This window comes from Quercus robur, chromosome 10 (assembly GCF_932294415.1).
Source record: "Quercus robur chromosome 10, dhQueRobu3.1, whole genome shotgun sequence".
NCBI classification, from domain to species: Eukaryota; Viridiplantae; Streptophyta; class Magnoliopsida; order Fagales; family Fagaceae; genus Quercus; species Quercus robur.
Genome location: NC_065543.1, coordinates 19298249 through 19325892, shown reverse-complemented (window position 1 = coordinate 19325892; position 27644 = coordinate 19298249). Strand labels below are relative to the sequence as shown.

The 27644-nt window shown below is 34.6% G+C and overlaps 1 protein-coding gene and 1 long non-coding RNA gene across 2 annotated transcripts; both read right to left on the bottom strand.

Annotated features, from left to right (window-relative positions):
- Positions 1-10977: 10977 nt before the first annotated feature.
- Positions 10978-11916, bottom strand: LOC126703343 (uncharacterized). The gene is made up of 2 exons (XR_007648018.1): positions 11699-11916; positions 10978-11232 (listed from the first exon to the last, which is right to left on the bottom strand). It is a non-coding gene; the product is annotated as an uncharacterized LOC126703343 (long non-coding RNA).
- Positions 11917-12380: 464 nt separating this feature from the next.
- Positions 12381-25532, bottom strand: LOC126703721 (MACPF domain-containing protein At4g24290-like). Its single transcript, XM_050402801.1, has 7 exons — positions 24785-25532; positions 23360-23598; positions 19697-19889; positions 17879-17938; positions 16549-16741; positions 14804-14967; positions 12381-13338 (listed from the first exon to the last, which is right to left on the bottom strand). The coding sequence occupies exons 1-7, from the start codon at positions 25049-25051 to the stop codon at positions 12652-12654; spliced, it is 1803 nt and encodes a 600-aa protein (XP_050258758.1). The 5' UTR covers positions 25052-25532; the 3' UTR covers positions 12381-12651.
- Between the last annotated feature and the right edge of the window lie 2112 nt (positions 25533-27644).

The window sequence follows — 27644 nt, the reverse complement described above, 5'->3', positions numbered from 1 at the left end:
ATTCTAAATTTGCATGAATGAAAACTTGCTGGTTTGGTTCTCAAAAAAAAAAAAAAAAAATTGTGACTTGGTAGTAGGAGTTCTCGTATTGTTTCACAGTTGAGTGATACACGTGGTATTACCCTTAATATCTAATTAAGATGCAAATTAAGAGTATATAGAATATGTAATTCAACGGTGTAATTTTCAAAATATAAATTCAATAATAAGTTATTGGGTAATGTAATATTACTTAGAATTACATTAAATGTAACCTGAACTCAACTCCAAGTGAATGAACTATTTGTAGCTCTTGGTGAATATTTTTACTTGAACATTTTGTAAAAAAAAGATGTTAAAAATGGTAGAGGTTTTATTTAGGGAAGAAAAAAAAATTGACTTAAATAAGAAAAACGTAGAAAAATTGTAGAGAAAAATGGATGACAGTAAAAGGCAGAGAAAAATGGATGATAGTAAAAAACTTAATAAGGAGAGAGAGAAAAAGACATAAGATCAAGAAGTATTTAATAAAAAGAGAGATAATGAGAATGCTATTAATTAGGCAATCATTTAATGATGTAATAGGTAATGGTGTGTTTTATTAACCGTTTAATCTTTGAAAATCTATGATTTGAAAAAATGTGTAACTTCACCAAAGTTGTAACCCAATTGTAACTCTTTACTAGATAAATTAAATTCATGGGAAGTTTTCACCAACTTTCTAGGAAACATTGTAGGAGATTAAGGGTAATAGGGTACACCATTGTTATGGTTTGATCCCACTTACAACACCATCATCTCCCACTTGATCACACTACAACAGCAGGTGATAATAGTCAACGCGATTTCTTGGTAGTTGGTACCAATACTTTGCCGTCATACTAAAAATTACCTAAAGAAAGGACTGCTTGGACCACTTTTGGGCAACCAAGTCACAAAATGACTACAAATATACCTAAATGATATAAGTGATTATCATGAAAGAAACAAAATTAGAAGATAATATTTACCATTTAATTAACAAATTCAATTGTATATAAAATCCAAAAGACAAACAATAAAGTTATTTACCATGAAAAGGAACAAAATATTATTCACATGAATCACCTATAACTTTAGTAACGGTGAATGTAACGTATATATAGTGGAATCTAAAAAAATAAGGAAAGTGATTATTTGGCCCTAAAGAAAAAATAATCTTGATTCACATGAGCTGCCTGCAACTCTAACAAACAAAGAAAGTAACGTCCACATAGACATAGTGGAATCTAAAAAAGGAAGGTAATTATTTGACACTAAAAAAAAAAAAAAAAAAACCTTGATTCACATGAACCACCTATAATCATAATAGGCAACGAAAATAATGTACGCGTCAAAATTCTGGGGTTTAATTATTCCGTTAACACCAATATAAGAAGGAGAAGAAAGAACACGCCTATTAAAATTCGTTTAAACCTGCCTATTAAAATTCGCCTATATGGGGGCTGTTATAAATTTAAACCCTAGAATTTCAGAAAAAACAAATTAAAGTTTGAAATTTTGAAAAAAAGTAACAAATTGAACCCTAAAGCCAAATGAGGTACAAGTGTTAAGTTAAGGGTTAAGTGGTATGTCATTGTTTTGAAGTTGAGTTAAAAATAAAAATAAAATAAGAAGAAGAAGAAAGAACTCAAGAGAATTATGAGATGTAAAGATTGAGAGAGAACTTGAGAGAGTTCTCCCTGTGCAGTGTTGGCATCGCTACGAAGAAGAAGCTTGTACGTTTTTAGACCCCTTAGAACACAATCAGATTAACCTAGTTAATTAGCCAATTAATTACTTAGTCAAATTATCAAATCTAGGTTAACACAAATATATCATATCATTGTAAAGTGCAGAAAATAAAGAACACAACAATATGATAACTCAGTAAAACCAAACCAGTAAAAAACCTGGGGATGATTTAACTTAACTATCCTCAAGGTAAACCAAATCCACTAGGAAAGAATTGAAGTTTACACAATAGCGACTTAGACCTCTAACATCCTATTGCCACCTCGAGTAGGAAAATTACTGCCACAACCACGTGACAGCTCCAAGTCCATTGACTACTTCTTTCTTGGATTCACAGCAAGCACAAGCACTCCCGTTTGTATATCTTTAAGCTCTTGAAACAGCAACTGAATTGATCATCAAGTTCTTGACATAATCTTGATTCTTGATAATCCTAAGTGTATGTGAAGGCAAACACCTCTAGATCTCACAGAAGATTCACACACACAGCATAAAGAGCAACCTCTAAACGTGACTAGAGTTTTCCCTTTTATATTTAAGACAAAACATAGAACCCTACACGTCAAATGGGCTTGGGTTGAGTTGGAAAATTTTGCAAAAAAATAATTTGCACGAGCTTCAATCGATCGAGCCAGGAAGATTTACACAGTAAATCCTACAGAACACTCAATTCCAACTTTACATATTAACACACTTTGAGTAAGTCTAAAACAAGACTAAAAACGTTTTGATTATGGTTTACCAACATTACAAATTGAAGTTCTAATACATTAGTTCCTATTTCCTTAGAACCTAACAAACTCCCCCTTTGGCAATCTGTGACAAAACACAAACTTAAACAAAATGCTCAAAGTTACATAAAAACAACCCATTACAAAAATATTGCTCATCATAACAAATTCAACCTAACTATTATCTATTAGTTGCAAGTGTAGACAGCAGCACGACTGAATCAACCTGTATATTCCTGAAACACTTAACAAACACATAAACACATGTGTGGAAAATACAAGTAACACACAATAAATTCTTGATTTCATATAACATAAACTACAAGACATTTTTAACATGAATAACCTCATAAATATAAATCAATAATCAATGTAGCACAATGTGAAACAAGAAACATATATAAATACATCATAATATCTCCCCCTATCATGGACAACCCAATAAAAAAAAAAAAAAATACATCATGAGCCAAAAATGTAAATACAGAATGAGCACCTAGATACAATCTAAAAGCTCCACAGCTCCAAAACATCAAAAATCTCCCCCTAACAACAAAATCTCCCTACATATGTACTCCCCCTTTATATGAAGAATTGCCAAAGGGCAGTCACTCATCACCAAAAGGAGGTGGCGGATGCGACTGTCTAAAGTGCTCCAAATCTGCTCGTAAGGCACGAAGTTCATCAAGCATGTCCACCAAAAGCTGGCCATGAGCCGCTTGAACGGTCATGACAGTCTCCAACGTATGACGAATGTTTGAATCATCCGAAGTAAAAGGTGGGGGAATAGCATCAGTAGCAACAGCAGCAGGATCAACAGATGCCTCAGCAGAAGTATCACCTGTAGAGGAGGGAGGGGGAGGTGTGATATCGGAAGACTCAACCCTAGGTCGTTTAGAGCTTGCTCTCATCTGAGCAGCCCTCTGCATAAGAAAGGTGGCACTGATAAGAGCAATGATATGAACAGGCTCAGATGCGGGAAACTGCTCTAATCCTAAATGCAAAAGAATCCGATGAATGAAAACCGAAAAGAAAAGAGCATAAGCGGTAGAACTACTCCTATGAATCTCAATCAAAGAACGAATGAATAGATGAGGAAAGCTCATAGAAGCGTCTGTGGCAAGGGCATACAAAAATGCATATCTCTCCAAAGGAATGGTGTGCAAATGAGAGATAGGCCAGATCAAATGACAAGAAATCCGAAAGAAAAGATAGTGAATCTTGGTTAACTAGTGAGAGGTGATTCGAGGATCAGAACCCCACTGGATAGAAGTACTAGTGATGTATGACATGATATCATCTAAAGGAGGAGACTCATCATAAGGGTAAACCGGATGCTGGACCAGTGGCACCCCAAGAGCAGCAGCCACTACCGAAAGAGTAATGATGTACTCATCACCCCGTATCCAACTTCTCACAAGAGTGTTGGAATCATAGGAGTGGACAAAGAGGTTCAAGTAAAACTCTCTGATCAAGGTAGCCAAAGGAGGATGATCAACATCCAACAAAGGTAACCAGCCCCTACGGTCAAAGTTTCTCCTAATCTCACCATTTAGCTCGTCTAACAAAAAATTTCCTCTCAACCCAAACATTCCTACGAAGGTTCAAATTCTCATATGCTTCCTGGTTTTTCTCACTCAAGAACCTCTCACTATCAAAGGTGGGGGAAGAAGTAGAGGTGGAAGTCCTATGGGCTCTAGTTTTCCTAACCATGATGCTAAGGATCAAAGGACAGACACAAAAGAGAAAGAGAGAAAAAGAAAAGAAAAACCAAGGGCAGACTGCAAGTTAGCACAGAAAAATATAGAAATAGCAATTCTATATGATGCGTGAACAATATCAACACATGATGCATGCTCTAATGCAGTGAGAATAAGCTCAATTGCACTTTAAAGTCACAGAATTGGCTTGAGCATAGAGTTTAAATCAAAAACTCCAAATTTGAAAACCAACTTTCAAAAATCCAACAAATTGACCAAATTGATCATTACACAAGATAGATAACATAAAATAATGATCAAAGCAATCAATCTCACAAGCCAATTTCATCAAATTAAGCTCAATTGAACAAAATCTCCAAATTGGGTAGTTTCAAGCCCTAGAAATTCCAATTTTTCACAAATCATCAAATTGATCAAATTAATTCACATAGGCCAGTTGTATATCATCCCACAACAAAAACCCATTGATCAATTTCTAAAGAAAAGGCTTAAATCAACAAAAATCCCAATTTCCCTTAGGTTCGAAATTTCCCTTTAATGCATGGCAAAAATGCATGAAAACATGAAAATAAATGAAAAAGGAGGGGTATAAAGGTCTTACTTGCCTTTGAGGACAAAAACCCTTGAAGAAATTTGAGGGAAAACAACAAAAATCTTGCTTAGAATCTTAGACCGATCGAAGAGAGAGAGAGAAAAGCTTTTGAAAAGTTTGAAAGTGATAGAACACGTGAAAAGCTTAAGGATGACCAATGAAGGTAGTAGCTCAGCAAGCACAATTATGTTTGATAACTAATATAGCGAAGCGGTTAGAGCACTAGGAAATTAAGCTATCATAGAAGGGACAAGTACAACACAAAGAGGCGACACACCAGGCAGTGCTCCAATGCAAGTGTACGCATCACGTCAATTCCAATGCATTGGAGTATTAGAGGTAACCTGAGTCCAAGGACGAAGTCAGGATTTAGAGTAAGGGGGGCGGCTTTGCTTCTAACCATGGCAGCTTTGGCCTTCATCTTTGCTATTGCTTGGTTGCTGAAGTTTTTTATTTTTATAAATAATTTTTGGTGTCTTTAATACATTCAGAGTAAGGACAAAATTATTTTGTTTAAAATTATAAAAGGTCAGGTTGTTTGTTTTATGTAAAATTGGTTGATTGGGCTTTGGGTGAGTTTGGTTCAGCTTTTTGTAAAAATGCATAATGAAAAAATGGAGTTTTCAAAAAGTGCATAATGAAAAAGTGCATTTTCAAAAAGCTGAGTGTTTAATAAAAACTGTTAAAAAGTGCTTTTTGAAAAAGCTGAGTGTTTGGCTAGCACTTATAAAAGTGGCAGTTTGAGGGATAAATTACCAAAAAGGACAATGTATATATAAGAGCATCTCTAGCAGGTTAGACAAATTTTTGTACTATTTGGACAATCAACAGTGACATTTATCTTTTGCCTAACCCACTTTTTTAATCTTTATTTTTTAATTAAATTTATTCTTTTTTAATCTTTATTTATTCTTTTTCTATTCATTCTTAACAATTATATTTTTCAACAAAAAATGTTATATCCACAATATTTTTTGCAATACTTTCACAAGAATCATAACAAAATCTTATATGGAAAGTTGTTTCTAGTTCTAATTTGAACTCATTACTGAAATTATATTTTTTACTCACCAATATTAATTAATTACTTAAAATTTATTGTAAAAATATTGTGGTATTATTTTTAAATTGTGATTTCTTCTTCTTTGCCTTTTATTTCATCCATACGTTTCCCTTTTTTTTTTTCTTTTTCTTTTTCTCTTGCATTTTGTCAACCACACATGTATACCCATATTAGTACATCCTCTCCCTTTTTTTTCCTTTACTTTCACTTGATTCTAGAAGCTCCTCACTCTTTCTTTCTCCAGCTCTCTGAGGTCTTTCTACTCCCTTTTTTTTTTCTTCTATCAGCTTCTATTTTTTTTTCTATCAGCTCCTCACTCTTTTTTTTTTTCTTCTATTGGCTTTTTTTTTTTTTTTTTTTTTTTTTTTTTTTTTTTTTTCAGAAGCTCCTCACTCTTTCTTTCTCCAACTCTCTTTTCTTATATCGGCTTCTATTTTTTTTTTTTTTCCAGAAGCTCCTCACTCTTTCTATTTGTTTTGATTTTAGATTTGTTGTTTAAATTATATCAGTTTTATGAGAGCAAGAATTTTTTTTGCTTTTATTGTTGTGGTTTGATTAATTTTATTGCGTGAGTGAGCTTCAGGTGAGATGAATTTGCTGAGGCTGTGCGTGATCTGAAGAAGACACCTTGCCCTTTATTGAAGGGCAATTTTGGTAATTGAAGTCACCCAACGGATATATATCAAACGCCCACACCAGCTTTTACAATTATGGACCGAAACACGTCCATTTTTCAAACGCGCATTTCTTCACAAATATAAAACGCAACTTTAAGCAAAAAGTTGTGTTTTATACTCACCAAACACTAAACTTGGGCTGGCTTTTTTAAAAAGCCAACTTTTGGGCTTAAAACGCCCAAACAAACAGGCCCTTAATGGCTTTTGAATTTGCTACTTGTAATTTTTGTTGGGTTGTTTGTTTCATAAATTACAGATATAGTGAGTAGTTATTGGTAAGTGGTTATTGGTAAGTAAAAAAAAAATGATGTAAGTGATGGATCTAGATGCAAATAGTAAGAATTTATTAACTCAATAGTTTGTAAAGCTATTATAAAAAAGTTTGTCAATGTAGCATTAATATTAAAAGAATCAATGATATTGTTAAGGGGGCAAAATGTAATTTTATTGAACAAAATTGCTAAAATTAGTATCTATATATATATTAGTATTTTTTATTAAAAAAATTAGGGGGGGCCATGCCCGAAATCGTAGGGTGGATAGGTAGGGTCGACAAGAGGGGGAATAGCGGAATTGTAGGGTGGATAGGTAGGGTTGACGAAGACATGATTAAGTGAAATCTCTCACTCTCTCTCTTTTACTTTTTTTTTTTTTCCTCTCTTTCTCTCAGGTCTTTGCGTTTGTGTCATGGACAGAGAAAATATTTTTTAGCACTTGCGTATGTCAATTAAGTTGTTAACTTTCTTCAGAAGAATACCTTGAAAATTATACGTAGAGTTTGTCCAAGAGAGTTGGTTAATCCTTTAGACGGACGTAGCCTCCACCGGTACCCCCGTTCATATCCAGTTGTGTGGATAAGAGGTTAAAGAGACTTTAATGGTTTTACCCGTGTACTCTTTAATAATTTATTTCGAACACTCTACCTACTGGGTTGAAGAGGAAATAAATTAAGATTATAAACGAGCTGAGATTCAATATGAATTGTATTATCACAACTGAATGTGACTTTTTTATCACTCGCTAACCAATCCTTGCTGGACAATATTATTGAAGATGTTAAATGTCTACTGACCGGCTTGGAATATGTATTAGTCAAATGTATTAGTAGCGAGGTGAAATAAGCCAGCTCATGTTCTTGCTAGACATGCTAAATATATTTTTTGTGATTTGTATTGGTTGGAAGAATCCCCACCGCCAACAGTAAATGCTCTGTATCATGATATTCTAAATTTGCATGAATGAAAACTTGCTGGTTTGGTTCTCAAAATAAAAAAAAAATTAAAAAAAAAATTGTGACTTGGTAGTAGGAGTTCTCATATCGTTTCACAGTTGAGTGATACACGTGGTATTATCCTTAATATCTAATTGAGATGCAAATTAAGAGTATATAGAATATGTAATTCAACGGTGGAATTTTCAAAATATAAATTCAATAATAAGTTATTGGGTAATGTAATATTACTTAAAATTACATCAAATGTAACCTGAACTCAACTCCAAGTGAATGAACTATTTGCAGCTCTTGGTGAATATTTTTACTTGAACATTTTGTAAAATAAAGATGTTAAAAATGGTAGAGGTTTTATTTAGGGAAGAAAAAAAAATTGACTTAAATAAGAAAAACGTAGAAAAATTGTAGAGAAAAATGGATGATAGTAAAAGGCATAGAAAAATGGATGATAGTAAAAAACTTAATAAGGAGAGAGAGAAAAAGACATAAGATCAAGAAGTATTTAATAAGGAGAGAGATAATGAGAATGCTATTAATTAGGCAATCATTTAATGATGTAGTAGGTAATGGTGTGTTTTATTAACCGGTTAATCTTTGAAAATCTATGATTTGAAAAAATGTGTAACTTCACCAAAGTTGTAAACCAATTGTAACTCTTTACTAGATAAATTAAATTCATGGGAAGTTTTCACCAACTTTCTAGGAAACATTGTAGGAGATTAAGGGTAATAGGGTACACCATTGTTATGGTTTGATCCCACTTACAACACTATCATCTCCCACTTGATCACACTACAACAGCAGGTGATAATAGTCAACGCGATTTCTTGGTAGTTGGTACCAATACTTTGCCGTCATACTAAAAATTACCTAAAGAAAGGACTGCTTGGACCACTTTTGGGCAACCAAGTCACAAAATGACTACAAATATACCTAAATGATATAAGTGATTATCATGAAAGAAACAAAATTAGAATATAATATTTACCATTTAATTAACAAATTCAATTGTATATAAAATCCAAAAGACAAACAATAAAGTTATTTACCATGAAAAGGAACAAAATATTATTCACATGAATCACCTATAACTTTAGTAACGGTGAATGTAACGTATATATAGTGGAATCTAAAAAATAAGGAAAGTGATTATTTGGCACTAAAGAAAAAAGAATCTTGATTCACATGAGCCGCCCGCAACTCTAACAAACAAAGAAAGTAACGTCCACATAGACATAGTGGAATCTAAAAAAGGAAGGTAATTATTTGACACTAAAAAAAAAAAAACTTGATTCACATGAATCACCTATAATCATAATAGGCAACAAAAATAATATACGCGTCAAAATTCTGGGGTTTAATTATTTCGTTAACACCAATATAAGAAGGAGAAGAAAGAACACGCCTATTAAAATTCGTTTAAACCTGCCTATTAAAAGTCGCCTATATGGGGGTTGTTATAAATTTAAACCCCAGAATTTCAGAAATAACAAATTAAAGTTTGAAATTTTCATAAAAAGTAACAAATTGAACCCTAAAGCCAAATGAGGTACAAGTGTTAAGTTAAGGGTTAAGTGGTATGGCATTGTTTTGAAGTTGAGTTAAAAATAAAAATAAAATAAGAAGAAGAAGAAAGAACTCAAGAGAATTATGAGATGTAAAGATTGAGAGAGAACTCGTGAGAATTCTCCCTGTGCAGTGTTGGCATCGCTATGAAGAAGAAGCTTGCACTAGGAGTGCCCATGAGTCGATCCAAGTTGTATTTGTGCTCAAGCCACACCTTGACCTGATCTAGTCAAGTGGTGGGATTCAAACAAAATTGGTAATAGTATAAATATGCAGAGTAATGGCTAAAATCCTCACCAGATCCGATTGAGATCTCATCAAATCTAGTGGATCTCCACCAAATTTGATTGGATTTGTCGATGAAATGGGTGGATCTCCATCGTAATTCATTGGAAACGTCGTTAGGCTTGGTGGAACTCGCCGGATTTGAGGTTTTTCATGATTGGATTAGGTTGATTTTGATCTCGAAAGAGGAGACCCACCACTTGACCCACCGATGTAGGTTTTTTAAGGTGGAGATCTGTCGTCAACTGCCAAAGATAACCCTAGCTTGCACCATTGGAGAGAAATGAACAAGAAGCATAAGACAAAGCCAAACTTGAAGGACCTCAAAGTTGGAGAAGATGAAAAAGGCAAGTTTTTTTTAGTTTTAGGGTTTGTTGTATTTAGGGATTTGTTTTTTAATTTGTTGATTTAAGATTATAATTGGTTAGTTTTTTGTTTCTCAAATAAAATTGAAAGGAAAAAAGTTGTAATATATCATGTCAAATTAAATACAATCCACGCTTAACACCAACATAGGTGGCAAGGATGACCAATGAAGGTAGTAGCTCAGCAAGCACAATTATGTTTGATAACTCATATAGTGAAGTGGTTAGAGCACTAGGAAATTAAGCTATCATAGAAGGGACAAGTACAACACAAAGAGGCAACACACCAAGCAGTGCTCCAATGCAAGTGTACGCATCACGTCAATTCCAATGCATTGGAGTATTATAGGTAACCTGAGTGACGAGTCCCTCTTTGTGTTGTAATTGTCTCCTTTATGATAACTTAATTGTTTGGTGCTTTAATCCATGCTATATGGGTAATGAGATAGAATTGTGATTTCTAAGTTATCTTTATTTATCATTCTTGCTACCTATGTTTTTCGCAAGTTTTTTTATCATAAAACTGCACACTGTACTGTACAGTGTGGTGCGGTTACTCCATTTTAAGGCGGTTTTGGTCGTTTTGAGTGTGGTCATGCGGTTTGAGTGGTTTGGTGAACACCTACTATTACTTTTTTTTTTTTGAACTTAAAGCAAACTGCCGAAATTTCATTGCCAAGAAGAAAAGAAATTACAACAAAGCCAGGAGAGAAAAGCTCGAGGCAATGACCGGGTTACAAACTATCTTCCTGCACAATTTGAATCAACCAAGGAGGACAAACTCCTTTCCAAACCTGAGATGATTCCTTTTGCCTCGCATACTGAGCCAACTAGTGAGCTGCCTTGTTGTATTCTCTTTTCACATGCTTGATTTTCCAGCTACTAAAAGAAGCAAGCAAACTATGAATTCCCTGATAAATATGGCCAAGACAGCCACCATTTTCAGCTGCTAAAACACTAGTGACCGCTGTTAGAGCATCAGATTCCAAAATAATTTGGGAAAGCTTTTGCTCTTTGGCAAGAAGAAGACCACATTCCATAGCCAAAGCTTCAACTTCCTCCACCAAGTATTGACCCTGAAGATATTTACAGCAAGCGGCAACAATATTACCAGCTGAATCCCTTATAACAGCTCCCACACTAGAGTTCTTTTCACAATCCGAAGTAGCACCATCAACATTGATCTTGAATACACCTGGAGGAGGCGCTAACCACTTTCCTTTTGACCGAGACAAACTTTGAGCTCAAGCTGTTGAAGCATTTTTGAATTCAAAAATATATTTCCTTACAAAACCCCAAATATGATCAGGGATTTGACTTGAGGACTCATACACAATTCTATTTCTATTGTACCAAATTGCCCATGCAGCCCCAAAGAAAATCTCCAAGTCACTGGATGAACCAGATTCCAAAATCTCCATAGCAATATCTACAATATTTCTATTTACATTCAACAACACATTCGGACAGTCCAGCCAACAACTCCAAACCCTCTTAGCTACTTCACATTTCACAAAGACATGACAATTCGTTTCAGGCTCCATACAACACCTACTATTACTAAGTATGGATTATATTTAATTTGACATGACATATTACATTTTTTCCTTTTAATTTTCCTAGTGAAATATGAAATTAACCAATTATAATCCTAAATTAACAAACCAAACAACAAATACCTCAAATACACAAACCCTAAAAACCAAAGAACTAACCTTTTTTTTGTCTTCTCAGGTTCTCAATTCGTTTTCTGACTTAGAGCTCCTTCAAGTTTGGCTTCATGTGTGTTTCTCTCCAGAAGTGCAAGGTTCTCCTTCCTCTCAACATCAACGTATACAGGGAGAACTCTCTCCTTTTTTCCTCACGACGTCGTATGGGGAGAATTCTCTCAAGTTCCTTTTCAGTCTTTGCATCGCACAACTCTCTCAATTTATTTCATCTATTATTATTATTATTTTTTTTTTTTATAAAAAAACTCAAAATCAAAACAACGGTGTACCACTTAACCCTTAAGTTGACATCATGTATCTCATTTGACTTCAAGGTTCAATTTATTAATTTTTTGAAACTGCATGGTTTTGTGTAATTTGTTACATCCGAAACTCTAGAGTTTAATTTGCTACAACCCCAAACTATAGTGTTTAAAATGTAATTTCCCCTAAGATTTTTTTATGCATAATACATTGTTTTACAAACATTTGTAATTTGAGTGGAAACATTTGTACACATTTGGTCATTTATAAATTGTAAAATTTAAAATCATGAGGTTATAATAATATTATAACAACTGAAACTTTTTGATTTAATTAACCACGGTGTATATAATTTTAAAAAATATTTATATCTAATGCTTTGAGAATTACCTTTCGTTCACACACACTCAGAGATAGAGAGAGATTAACAACCACCTGAGTAAATTTCTCAGGTAATCCTCCGAGCACAAACATTTAAATATTGGCAACAATAAGGGTAATCTACAAGAAATAAAGCAAAATTTACACAAATTGAATAAAGAAATTTTATATACAACCAACCAGCTCATAAAATCTTCCAGCACAAACCCTACCCTGCATGAGAACCTAACCAATTACAGCCCTTTCCTTTCTAAATGTAAGGTATTTCTTGTTCCCTAACAATCCTCCTTTTTCAGAAAAAAATTGAACCATGCTTAGAATTCCCCTGGGACATCTTCATCGGGTGAAATCACAGTCAAGAGAGAATACTTGACTCTTACAGAGATTTTACCCTTATCAACTGAAAGCTTTGCACCAGACACAACCCAGTACCCAGGTGAGTCCTGTGGTCCTCTTGTCATCTCTGTTGTGTCAACAAACCTTAGAAGCTTAGGTGTCTGGGTTGGCACTGGAGGGCCCCCCGGATAGACAGCAGAGTTTATGTTCACATCAGCAGGCCGAGGAGGCGGTTTTTGAGCATTTGAGAAACGAGTGCTGATCAGTGTGGAGATTATTCCAGATTTTTGTGCCAAGCCAGGGGAACCATCCCATTCAGGAGCTTTCACAGCAATGGCACCAATGACTTTAGAGAAATTAAGCCGTAAGAATAAAACTTTCTTCAATCCAGAGTCTCCTACTTCAAAGTATGCCCCAGTGACAACAGAGAGATCATCATCAGACTCAACAGGGGCTGTGCAGACATGAGAAAAGCTCTTCCACTGAACCTTCTCATAGTACCTGCGATCAGATGAGAGATAAGAGGCATTGCCATTAGGTTCATCCAGGAGTTGAAAGGTTTTTGGCTGTGAGGAAAGGTGCTGCAAGTGGATCCCTAGGCAGTTGCTTCGTTTCCCTTCCAAATAGAGTCGAAGTCCAGTCACTGGCTTCTTACCCGCATCAACCTGTCAAATAATTCATCAATAAGAGTAAAAGATAATCAATACAATATACAATTATTCCACCCCAATAGAGTAAAAGAAAATCAAGAATAATACAGCCAGAAGACATAAAAATCAGAAGGCTCCACATGAAGTGATGATTTATTTTCTTTTCATCCTTCTATTGTTCAATATAGATGTCAAAGGGCATTGAGAGGGAACTTAAAGAGTCAAGACTGCAAGACTTCTTCCAGTTTGTCAAGACTACTGCAGATGGAAACAATAGGAGGTAAACTGATATAATACTACTACCACCCAACCTATTCAAAAGCAAAGGCGTCCTATATGAGAAAAAAGTTGTATGAGAACAGAAATTCCAATTTCTGATGGTTGACATTCACTAAGCATGCATTTCTTTGTGGCCGCAGCATAAAATGGCAATCAGGAGTTTCTGAACATGAGAAAGTTGCACGTGGATATAATAACCTTGTGAGAAAGAAAGATGACTTTCATCAAACAGGCTACATTTCAGAACCTAATAAGAAACTTGAGTTTATTGAAACAGAATGCAGTATCATTGTTCCTCAGTTCAACAGAATTCATTGCTTGACCTGTCCACAACAGCCTTTTACTACATCTTAAAAAAAAAAAAAAAATTCCTAAAAAACAATATAGGAGAGATTTTCTGAACTTTAATATATGTCAATACCAAAGGTTTAAGCGGCAAGAACAAAGGAGTGAGAATGAGAAGGCAAGGGAGAGGCTTTCCTGATATAACAGGTAACTGATACACTTATGAGCCTTCTTTTGAACGCTCTAATAGCATCTCATAATAAAGTGCCACACTGGCCAAATTTTATCCAGGAGAAAATACAGGCCACTTTTCTGCAATAACCAAGCAAAGTGACACTCTACTAGCTGTTCGAACATCCAACCCAAAAGCTAAAACTGTCAGGAAGTGGACCAACAATGTCTATGGAGCTCAAACTAGTATAGTCAAAAAGGGGGAAAAAAAGACCCTCAATCCCTCAATGCTCGTCTTCAAAACCAAATTCTCTGTGAAATTCAGCCCCTCTTATAAATCCCACCTTGTCATAACCAATCACCACTACCCAAAACTTAGGCACCAAACTCTCCTTGAACACCATGGACGGTTTTTACAACCTCACCTGGTCCAAGTCCCATTAGCCCATCATAATTGCTGCTAGAACCACTCCCTAGATTCCCCAAGAAGTCCCCAAATCAGTGAAACCAATGACCAAAATGAGGTTAATGGGGTGTTTTAGGGTTTTCACTCAGGCCGCAAGTGACTTTTACATTCATTTTTTAATAGTTGTAATTCCAAGTCTTAATGGATTTAACCACAAATTGGTGGATCAAATTCGGCCTAAACCACAGGAAAATAAAATGTATTTTGTCCAATAATATATATATATATATATATATTAATTCATTAAAAAAAAAAGAAAAAAAAGACTAAGAGCATTACTGGAGTTGTGTTAACATAGAGCTTAGGACCCATGAAGCTGAACTGTAATGATGCAGTACTCTGCTTCCTATCTGGACCAAGGGGAATGTCACCAAGTACTGGTGCCCATTGCCTTGGAAGTTGAAACTCCAAAAACTGATGAAGTTCCTGAATTGGTGGTTTATCTGCATTCATAAAACATGTCAAAAAGAACAATGGTTTACATTTTCCTACATAACACAATTTTGGGCTAAAAAATATAAGCCACATTAATTTTAAAGTAGCATAGCCATTCAAAATAAGTGCTTATCTGATATCTGTACTCTTAGGAACATGGGCTACCACCTAACAGTTAAATAAGAGGCATCACCCAGAAGCCAATGGACCATGAAAATTACCTTAAAGGGCTTCAAAAATTGGGTGTTTATTCATTAATAATGTGAACAAAAAACTCTACATGACTACAGGGATATCTATAAGTACACTTCCTTGCATAAACTTAAGAAGAGTGTTTGGCAAACTACAAAATTGGGTCAGCCAGGAAAAAAAAAAGAAAATATATATATATATATATATATCTATATATATAAAAAACAGGGTATTGTCCTTGCAGCAAAGAATTTCTCAACATATCCACTGAGTTGAATACAGATGAAACTGTAAAGTATATTTATAAGATGGGCTGATGTAAAGTGAGTTATATTTAACAACTAAGCAAAACTTGTGAACAAACATGATAAAAATAAAAAATCAGAGGATGTCACCTGAAAAATAAAGGGTAAATTACACTAACCTCCCTCAAGGTTTGGGAAAATGTCAAAACCTCATCCTATTTCTAAAACTGAAACTTATCTCGTGGTTATTATTTTTATTTTACTTTTAATATATATATATTCTTATCATATAAACAATATGGTTAGTAAGCATTATTTTGAGATTATTCAAGATGAGAGAACTTAATTTGAAAAATATGTATTTTGACTTAAATTGTAATGGACATAAGTGGTCGTAAGAGGGTTTTTTTTTTTTTTTTTTTTAATATAAATCAAAACCTCAGGGAGTAGAGTGTCATTTATTAAAAAAATAGGAAGATCTTGACATTTCCCCAAACCTTGAGGCAGGTTATTGTAACTTACCCAAAAGTAAAACATGGAAAAAGAGAACATGGCCAAGGATCAAAGACTTGAAAAATCTATGAACTCACTCTTAAGAACATAAACATTTTCATGGAAATAACTGCAATATTTAATGAAATACACACATAGAATACTGCAGTTATTATTAACTCACCATGAAATTACCATTCTCATAGCAACAAGCCAACAAAACAGAAAAGTTTTAGAACTTGTACAAATTCCTTATTTGACCACCCCCCCAAAAAAAAGAAAAAAGAAAAAAGTGACAGCACAATTTCTCCAGAACCAATTCCTAGAGTTCCTGACCATCAGGCTTACTCTCCAAGGAGCTAACAAGATATATAAGAGGCTACTAGTGAAATTAGACCTCACTGAGAAAGGATTGGCTCTTATCTTCTCTAAGTTGATCTTAAAGGCCAAGGCAAATTTATATATATATAAAAATTAATCTGAGACCAGGAGTTCCATTGATGGCAAGGATTGTCTCATAGACCAACTAAAAGCTAACAAACCCCTCATTAAAAGATTATATGAAATACATGTCATCAATCTAAATGCGGCAATTTCTGAGAGGTCCAGGTTTTCAATAAAATGAAATAAATGCAAAAGGAGACTATGCTTAATACTTACAACGGAGGTACAGATTAATGGCATGGCTCAAAAAGCCGCTACCATTTATTCCATTCAACAATGACGTGATTGGGACAAATGACATTGAGATCACATCAGGTTCAAACTGAACCGTCTGACACCAGTCATTGTGGGATAGAGTTTTATTCAAGCTTCCCCCTTTCCTCTTGCAAGCGAATTTAATATCCTGCATCTGAAATAATTAAGCTGTAAGCTACTGAAAGCTGTGACAATATTTAGAAGTCAAAAACTTGACAGAGGACAGCAAAGTGCTACAACGAACATTCACCATATAAATGACTGGTTTCAATAAATATTCAAAATGTGCCCAAAGTGTCAAATGTAGATCTTTGCTGGTACAGTATAATATATTATTCAAGCCTTAGAATCAAAGAACATAGTAAGTTCACTTATAAACTGTTGTGAGAGCGAGAGTAACATGTACTGTAGAGAAGTACTTTTACTATTTGGTTTCATATAAACCATAAATACTAATGTTAGTGGGCTGAAACCAGTTTTCTGAAAACTGGACTAGACCGGATGGTTGAACCAGATTAACCCTGTGTGGAGATTGGTTCAGGCTGCCCTTGAAGCCAGCAATCCAGTAAGACTAGCCAGAACCAGTCAAATAGACAGTTCAACCACAAATTGCTCATCACAATTAAGGTCCTAAAAAACTGGCCATTTTTTCAAAAAATATTGATTACTTTTAAAAAAATAAATAATTCTGTAATAAGTTTTGTTGATGAGATGGCTTGGACCCAAGTCTATTTGAAAATAATTTGATTTAATTTCTCATATAATTTTATTTTAAATTAAACAAATAGGTCTATTTAATATTTATTATGTCATCTTGGCAACATGATTTGACTCCCGTTCGACCACGATATGAAATCTTAAGGTAAATATGATTATCTAAATAAATGCATTTAATATTATTTCAAAATTTTTATTTCAAAGACCATCGGATATCAGAACATTGGCTGAAACCAAAGCACCACTTTCCAATGTCTCATCTCTCAGTTTTCTCTCCCTTCTCTTCTGCTACTCTTTCTTACAAACCCAACATCACAACAAGGAATTACACAAACAAATTAATGTCCCATGTGTTAGCCAAAGATTCTTAATGAAAGGAAAAAAAAAAAAAAAAAAAAGTAAAAAGCAAAAATAAAAATGCAGATGGTTATTGCAAGGAAACAACAACAACAACAAAAAACTATTACAAGGAGCCAGAAGAGTTCACTTACAATCAATCTTTAGTGCTATTTAGGACCATTTTAACCACTACAAACTTAATCGTTAGTTAAGATTTTATTTGCTGAAAGTGTACCTCAGTATAGTAGTAAGAACCTGATTGAATTGTGTCCATGAAGGGAAGACCCTGTGTAAACTGAAACAAAAAGTATAATACAAATTAAGATAGCTGGATAGTTGCCTAAACTTGCATTTCATCTCAAATAGTTAACAAAATATTGGTAAAGAAATCAATCCTCATTCATGCTGCTACATTATAACCATAAGATAATATGACCAGCTGAAAGTGAAGCTTAACAAGCGGCAACTCTTTTTATCAGAAAGTACAACGGGTTCACACCTCTAAGCAATACTATGAAGTTACAGGAATTATCAAGGTATGGTTGATTTATATAAGAAATTTCAAAAAAGATTTTTCATGAAAGAGAGATTCTTTAAGAGAGCAACATTTGTGACCTTGTATTGAGGCACCTAAGATCCCTTGAAATTTGGAACACCAGGACAGCATGCAGCAGAAAACTTCAAAATGGAATCAGATTAAAATTTATGATGCAAAATGCAGCAGCCCACAGTTGATATCAACTAGACGTGGCAAAAATATATCAGCCGGTGGGAAAATTATTATAATTGACTGATCAGGAGTGCATTGGTTTGTGGTATTCTATTTCTTGATATAAAATGTTGGTTCATTCCAAATAGCTAAAGCTTTTGAGAAAATTGGCTCTTCAACACAGCTTAAATACATTCGAAAGGACAAGAATGAACCTTTCTTTCAAGCACTGGCTCAAACCAAATAATAACTAACTAAATATTAAATCCACTAGCATATATATATATATATATATATATAAAATTAGTTTTATTCAAAAGAGGAAATAGATCAAGTAAATCCACTATCCTATATTTAAACTTTAAATAGCACTCAATTATATTGTAGCTATAGACTTCATTGCAGGGGCAAAAAATGTGCTCAAACTAGCAGTTGGTTTCAAGAATATAATAAAAAATTTAAACTAATACTACAAATTCATCACTTGAAGATATGAATGTTCTAATTATTATTTTCTAATAATGACATGAATATATTAAAAATTTAAAACTAACACTACAGATTGAGCACTTGAAGATATGCGTGTTCTAATTATTACTTTCCCCTCTGCTAAAATACCTTCTTTTTATTATTTCAAAACAGGTGGGGAAAGTGCCGCATGCCTCATCATCAAAAGTGGATTTATTAGATGAGGAAAACAAAAACAGCAAACAGAGGGATAGATACTATCTTAAGAGGCATCTTCCCCCACACACACACAAAAAGATTTTTGAATTGTTAAAACTATAACTCAGAATATAAAACTCACTTTATAACAATAGAACTGAAACTAAGGTAGAAATCAGAATTGGATGCCAGTGAATACACAGGAGACCACCTTCATTCTGCTAGATGATAAGGACTAAAAGGGATACTACTGGCAGAGTCAGGTCTAAACAGATTCAACAGGGAAATTCTGAAATTGAAGAGTCTTGCTTCATTCAAGCAGCTGAGTGTTGGAAGCAAGCTATTCTCTTACTTGCTCGATCTGTTCAATTGCAACCTTATAATGCAATCATATTCTTTGTTCCAAGTGCAGTTTTTGTTTTCTGTATTTTTTATTCACTAGGGGATGGACCATAAAAGGCACCATCAGACTAGTGGAAGGACAGAAAGAACACCAGTTCTGGCTCTACAAGAACACATGTTGGCCTATTGCTAAGAAGAATGTGTAGGCTTAAAAAAAGAAGGGTATAAAATAGAATACAAGTGACCACCCTAGACTACATCCTTCCAAACATAAATATTGCTCTGCAATAAATGTTAAAATTCATGGGGAAAAGCATAGACAGAATTCCTTCAAACCTTCGGCCTCTCATTTGAATACACGTTGTACTGTCCAGTCCCATCTACAAACATTTTGTCTGCCATATCTTTTAACTTTTTCTGTACATCAGCAGGTTGGAGACTTGATGAATGCTGTTGCTTTGCATATATTAAATCCTTTCCCCCAATCTTCACACCAACTATGATATGTGTACCATACTTCTCAACAAACCTAGAATTATCAGAACACAACATTATTTTATAACATTTTCTGAACTTAGTACAATTTGATTAATAACATACAAACAATGAACATAACTTGATTATTAGGAACTGCTAAGAAACATTAATTAAAACAAATTTTACATAGAAAAAGAAGACAGATCTCCTCACTCTTAATGACATCTATGAGTACTACCTTTCTATGAAAAAAAAAGACACCTATGAAGCAACAATATATGTAAAGATTGAGTTGAAAAGTTGTATTCTACCAATAAATCAAATCCAGCAACAAGGAAAAGGAAGAAGCCTCATTAGAGGTTATCTGAAATTTATAATAATTTTTACGTTTTAGTCAATCATGGTATTTTAGGAATTTAGTAAATATCGGGAATGGGCTCACTTATGGACTTTCTTTATTATGGATTTTATGTTTCTTAATTAGGCCAGGGTTCCTTTTTCTCTTTTGGATAAGTACGTTTGGGGAGGGGGAGAAGAAGGGTTTTTTTTTTTTTCTTTTTATGGGTTTGATTAGATCCAAGATAACTTGGGGATTATAAGTAGGCGGACAGTTATAAGTAGCATGTAATAAGCAGTATGGCTTTCAACCATGAAATTATGAGTTTACTTGAAGTTCAGTACTCTTTATTGCCAATATGCTTCTCAGGAAAACCCTTTTTGATTAGGGTCATTTCTCTTCTCTTTTGGGTGTTGTCTATAATACTGAGTTCTCTATTGCAGCAACTTACTCTTTGTGATCAAAATTTCCTTTTTGCAAGTTTTCAGTTCAGTTCAGTTTTATAGAGTGGAAAAGCTATCATTTGCGGTTCACCTTTGTTTTAAGGCCCTAAAGACTTAAACCAAACAAAACCAAATTTAGTCTTCCAACATGTGGCTTACCAAAATGTTATCATAGCCCTCAAACACTTAGAACTTTGCCCAGCAACATATCACAAGTGTTGCACTTATTTTCATTCTTTGCACCACACAGCCACCTCTATTAATCTGTCACACCCTCTTCTTCCTTTATTTATCTCCAGTCAGCCCCTCCGATAAGTTGAGACTTACCCCTCTCTCTCTCAAGCACCCCACCCCCCCACCCCCCCAAAAAAAAAAAAAAATGAAAACGAAACCTTTCAATCTGAGTGATGAAGCAAATCAACTTCATTGATCATTTCCACATCTTTCGATACAACTTCAAGGACAGGATGCTTCTAAAAGAGAAAGTGATCACTGTGAATCTCCCTAGATCATTGATATTTCCTCTCCCTTTCACCTGCACCTTAGCCTTTGTGGAAAATCTCTTTTCTTTGTGGATGAAAGCAAGAGCAGTGTCAGGTGAATATTTGAATTACTACACTATTAATAGTGTGTGGGATGAAACTGAAGTGATTTTTTATCTCCTTTTTGCCGATGATACACTCATTTTCTGTGATGCAATCATGCAAACCCTGCTCAACTTTGCCATTTGAGATGTATCCTCATTAGTTAGGCAATGTCAGGCTTGAGGACTAATTTGAGCAAAGCCAAAATTGTTCCAGATGGAAAGGTGTGGAATATTGATAAATTGGCAAGTAATCTTGGATGTCATATTGCAGGTGTGGAATATTGATAAATTGGCAAGTAATCTTGGATGTCATATTGCAGCCTTCCAATGAAATATTTGGTAACCTTTGGGAGCTTGCTTCAAGCTAAGGCACATACACTATCATTGAGATGATGCATAAGAGATTGGTTGGTTGGAAGAAATTGTACTTATCAAAAGGAGGGAGACTTTGTCTAATCAAAAGTATGTTATCTAACCCTTCAACTTATGTCTAATCTTTAATCCCATTGCTTGGGGAAAAAAAGAAAAGGAATTTTCTCGGAAGTAGTTTGGGTGAGGAGTTTAAATTTCATTTAAGTCAACAGGAATGTTTGTTGCACCCCAATTTCTAATGGAGGTTTGGGGACTAAGAACCTAATGCTTTTTAATCAACCTCCTCTGGGAAAATAATTGCAGCGTTATGGGAAAGAAGAAAATGCGTCATGAAGGAAGTTGGTAGATATAAAGTAAGGCACTACTTGGGGGAGTTGGTGCTTTGATGAGATTAGGAGACCTTATGGTGTGGGCTTATAGAAAAATATTAGAAGATGGGACAGCTTCTCACTCTTTATCAGATATGTTGTAGGTAATGTATATGGAATACAGTTTTGGAATTATTTGTCAAATGACCAGACCACCCTTTAGGAGAGCTCCTAGCCTCTTCCTCATTGCCAGGTACAAAGACAATAAAGTGGTGGATTACTTAGAGAACAGGAATGGGTGCTTTTGTGGGAATTTGTTATTCATTAGAGAGGTGCAAAACTGGGAATTAGAATACATGGTTCAATTACTGGATAATGTATACACTACAAAGTTACATCACAGGGAGGAAGATAAATTGGAATGGATGCCTTCAAAGACTCAATGCTTCCAAGTGAAGAGCTATTATAAGGAATTGAGAGGAGGTAGGATCCTTTTTCCTTGACAGATTATTTGGAAAGCTCGTGTACCATCAAGGGTGGCTTTTTTCACATGGTGTGATTGTTAGGTAAAATCTTGATTACAGATAACCTTAGAAAACGAGGGTTAATCATCATAGATCAGTCCTTTATGTGCAAAGTAAGTGGCTTGTGAATTGTGGTCTCTTACTTTCTGTTTATTTGGTGTGTCCTGGGTAACGCCTTCTTCTGTATTGGAATTATTATCCTATTGGGAGGGACATGTTGATGAGAGAAGCAATGGGGAGATATGGAATGTTGTTGCTCTATGTTTAATGTGGTGCCTTGGAGAGAAAGAAATGCTCATTGCTTTGAGGGGAAAGACATGCACATGACAAAGTTGAAGCTTTTATTCTTGAAGATTTTGTATGACTGGACTTCGAATTCTCATGCTTTTTCCACTAAGGATTTTCTAGAGTTCCTGGACTCTGTATTGTTGCTGTTGTTTTTTATTTTTATTTAATTTCAATTTTATTGTTGTTTTTATTTTCTTTTGGACTTTTCCTTTGTATACTTCCCGTGTACTAGGGTTGTGCCCCATTATCTTTTTCTTTTAATTAATGGACTTTTGTTACTTATTATAAAAAAAAAAAAAGGTTGGTTGTTGGTATGGATACTCCCTTAAAAGGGTGGACACAACACATGCATCTACAGCCTGCTTAGATATGACTTTCTCATCAATTTTCTTCTATATGGGAGAAATGATGCATCAAATAATGCTGATAGATCAATAAAAAGGTTAATGAGTTGAATTAATCTGAAACATTAAGTAAACCCACTTGCAACAATTTTATCATACAAGTTTTTGTTTAATTATTTTTATGGTTTTAACGGAAATATGTCAGAGGATAGAAGAGGAAATAAAGAGTGACTCATGGAGGCCATGAAATTAAACAATATAGGTGGGGATGAAAAGAAAATAGAGAGAATTCAATATATAGCTGAAGCCATATAACTTACCTTGCCAATGCAGCAGGATCCCATGATGATGGGACAGCTTGTTTAACATGATCATGCAATACCACATGTGATTTTTCTAGTGCAATGTTGTAGAGTGTGACGGATACACCATCAAATGCAAGGGATTTAGTGTTGGCAGCATCTTTCTGCCAGCCTCCAGTGAATTCAAATGCAGCATTGAAGTGACCCGAAGGAATTTTACCAGAAAGAGACAGTTCCTGGTTAAACTGCTCAGACATCTAGAAGCATAAAACATACGATGATTAATCTTATGTAGGTTTATATACAAATGTTGATACTGAGAAACAAAGTACGTTTGCAGGAATTACTTCAATGAGATTTTACCACAGAATTGACAATACTTTTTTTTTTTTTTTTTTTTGAATTCAGTTAAAAGAAATAATATGTCAGCATGGTTAAAAAATGAAAAAGAAAATTAATCAATATCATTCCAATCTTATCAAATGGTTATATTTGTTTTTAGTTTTTGTCTAGGCACTCCTCATGCTGTTCAGTTGCAGCCAAGTCAATTTCAAGGCTGGCATGGACCTTCAGCCCCATAAAAAAAAGCTTCTCAAAACACACTATTACTTTTTCCACAGCATTTTTAATTCCAAAGTCCAAACCCATCAAATTGCTCAAAACTTCAAAAGCCATCACTAAAATTCTCTTCCTTAATTGGAATGCCATAACTCCAAATATACTTACCAAGAAAAGCCACCACTCCAAACGTTCACCTTTATTTGGTACAAAAATTATATATAGAATTTCCAACTAACTTTCATTAAAAAAAAAAAAAAAAATCAACAAGGTAATCCCATTAATAGAACCCACAAAATTAACCAAAATTGATACAAAAATAGAACCTCAAATGACCAAAAAAAAAACTTGCATAAAACCAACCCTACTTTAGTTCTTGCATTTCATTAGAGTTGAGTTGTTCATAGGATTAGTAATTCTCAAGAATTCTATCAAACGACTAACTAAATTACCCGAATTCTTGACAATTAAATTCCTAGATACCGAAAACACTGATTTTTACGAAAGAAAAAAACAAAAACAAAAACAAATAAACTCATAGACAGACAGACAGAAGTTGTGTAATAGTGCCAAGAGATACCTGTTGAAAAAAAAAAAAAAAAAAAAAACCACAATTATTTTTTTCTTTCTTTCATTTTTGAGGCAAAACGCTACAAATTTATCACTTAAAATGCAGAATTCTTGCATATTTCATGAGAATTGAGATGTTCATAGAAATACTAGTAATTCTCTACAATTAAATTCCTAGGTAACAAACACACTAAAATTTAAGGAAACACAAAAAAAAACAAAAAAAACAAAAAAAAAAAACCAAAAAAAAAACAAAACAAAACAAAACAAAACAAATAAACAGGTTGTGTAATAGTACGAGGAAGAGGTTACCACCTGTTGAAAAGAGAGAACATCAGAAGCAAACCTAAGACGCTCGCCTTTATCACACTTGACGGACTTAGGAACATTTCGAACTGCAATTCCAGCCGGGACCACCAAGTCACGAACCTGATCATCGTCGATAACGATCAACCTCGAGCTCCTCTTACAGTACTTGAGTTTCAAATCCTCCGCCAAATCGTAGCCCAACCCAACCGAATCAATCGCCGCCTTCACCGCCGCCTTCTGCGCTTCCATCTTCTTATTCTTGCTACTGCTCATTCTTCTTCTTTGATCATTCAAATCAAAAACCGCTCCTCAAAATCACGGACTAATAGTTTTTTTTTTTAGTTTCCTCTCTTTTCATATAGGTAATACAGGTAAGAAGTAAGACCAAGAGAAATGAACAAGTCTTTGTTGTCGTTGTTTGGTTTATTAATTAAATGAATAGAGAATTGGAGTTGGAGGATGACTGGTCAATACTCAAAATAGCGATGTCTTCAACGGATGCTAATCAAATGGTAAATTCTGTTTGGTACGCACCATATTTTTTGCGTATGAACTGAAATCGTGAGTTGAAGCCACGGTTAACACGGCCCTTTTTGACTACATTGTAAGAGTCTTTTTCTTTTTTTAATGTTTTGTGTTGGAGAGAGTAATGATTTTTGTGGGGTGGTAGGTGAAGGCAAGTGTGAAAGTGGATTTGGGAGGCTGAAGTCAAAGCTGGAGTGCTGGCAGCCTGGCTGCGAGTTTCGTTCTCAGAGTCTCATGCATTTGGCAAGCTCTACCCGCTTCGGCGTCCTATTCGACCATTGATTTTTTTTCTTCTTTTCTTTCATTCCAGTTTTAACTTCTAGCGCTTCGCATTTATACAAGACAAAGTCAATCACGGTTGAATCTTTAGTTCAACCATGCCTATGCCTGGGATTCGTTGATGGTTTACTGTATTTATATACCTTTTTTTTTTTTTTTGAGTTACTTTTGTATTTATATACTTGACTTCTAATTTTTGGCAATAATTCTTTTTTTTTCTTTAATTCTATAATTATATTAGGAGAGAAATTTGAACTTTGTATATTTTACACTTCGTATGTTTTGAAATAAAATATTTTTTGGAAAATATTTTCCAATTTTTAGGTATTTATTTACATGTAATGTGATCAAACTTGTAAAAGTAAAATCATTTATAAAAAGTTGTAAAACATTTTACCTTTAAATTTTGATAAAATATTTTACAAAAATAGCTTTCCCTCACCTTATTTGGTGGCTAAGTCATTGGTCTAGTGCGTGGGTAGCCGGTGACCAAAGCCTCCATTGTGCAATATTGGCCAAAGTCGTCACTCTAATGATCAGTGCCAATAGTCCAGTGGCTAGGAGTTGCCGCTTTAATAGTCAGTGCTAGCGGTCTGGTGGCTAGAGTTGTCACTTCAACGACTGATGCCAAAGCTACCGCTCTAATGACTTGTGCCGAGGGTCCGATGCAGGAGCTGACGTTCAAATGAGCAATGTCAGTGGTTCGGCGGAGACATTATTCCTACAATAGATGCCGAATGTCTTATAATCGAAGTTGTCATTCCAGCCATCGATGCTAGCTGTCATTCCAGCCCCTAATGCTAGCTGTCCAATCACTAGAGACACCACTATGGTGCGCAGTCGCTAGAACCACCATTTTGGCTAATGGTTTTGGCAGTCCAGTCATTGAACCTCTTGCACCAACGGGCCTGGTGTCTGTGCCACTGGTTTTAGTGGTTTGCTTGAAAAATTTTACTTGTCATACGAAACTCCTGAAAATGCTTTGCATGTAAAATATTTTACATTTAAGACTTCAAAATAAACGAAGAAGTAGAAACACCACGAATTACCATCCAATTGAGGTACAAGAGTCTTTATTGTTCCTTAATTCTTGAGTACTAAGCAAAAGTCTTGTAATAGTTCTTAAGCTTAGGCAAGAGTTTTTGTGAGCGAGTGAGATTATTTGATTTCCTTTATAAGGAAAACAAGTGTTATAATTTAAAAAATAAGATTAAAATTGAATTATAAAATTAATTGCAATCTTCGACCTAATTTATAGGACAATTTTAAGATGTCAAAGCCTACATCAAAAATTTAGTCAACACCTTAATTTGATATGAATTTACAATGTACACAACACCAAAGTCATTACCTACCTACAAACCAAGGGGTGACATGACACCTACCCTTAAATGTTAAAAAACAAAAAAAAAAAAAAAAAAAAAAATCACCATCCCAAAGATCAACCTTATGTGTGTGTTGTCCCCCCCATACTCATAGGATTATACGGTGTGTCAACTTGATATAAACATGCTTGTGCGCACATCCTTGTCACCATATGTTCCTTGGCCTTAGCTTCATTTCTCGCAAACCTGTCCATGACATATCACCATTCTTGACCCACTTCCAACTGATCTAGAGTCAGATTGCGACAATCATCAAAATAAGAGTTCACTTAAAAAAATGTGAATCTTACCATTGCAGTTATGGGTAAGCGGTGTACACCCTTGAGTACACCATTGAAGCACTCCAACAGGTTAGTTGTCATTGCCCCGTATCGGCGTCCGTTGTCGTGTGCAAGTGTCCACTTTTCTTTGTCCACAGCTTTAAGATATTCGTATGTCGGCTCCTTAACGTTGCAAATTAATTCCAGTGTGGCTTCGAACTTTCTGACTTGATTTACACTTGTTACCCTCCATACCAAGTTCTTTAACTCTGGAATTTTCGATTTAGTGTTAACATTATTGGCTAAAAGATGGAGATAGTACTGGTAATAGGCCTTGGGAGGCTGCAAATAAGTACGACTAGTATCATCAAAGCAAGTTTTTATTCTAAAATGTTTGTCAGATAAGATGCAAAGATG

Coding starts and splice junctions, on each gene's coding strand:
- LOC126703721 (XM_050402801.1), bottom strand. CDS start 25,051: ATGAGCAGTAGCAAGAATAAGAAGATGGAAGCGCAGAAGGCGGCGGTG. Junction 23,599..24,784: donor ATGTTCTCTCTTTTCAACAG/GTGGTAACCTCT, acceptor TTATGCTTCTAG/ATGTCTGAGCAGTTTAACCA. Junction 13,339..14,803: donor TCTATGTTAACACAACTCCA/GTAATGCTCTTA, acceptor ATTATTTGACAG/GTTGATGCGGGTAAGAAGCC.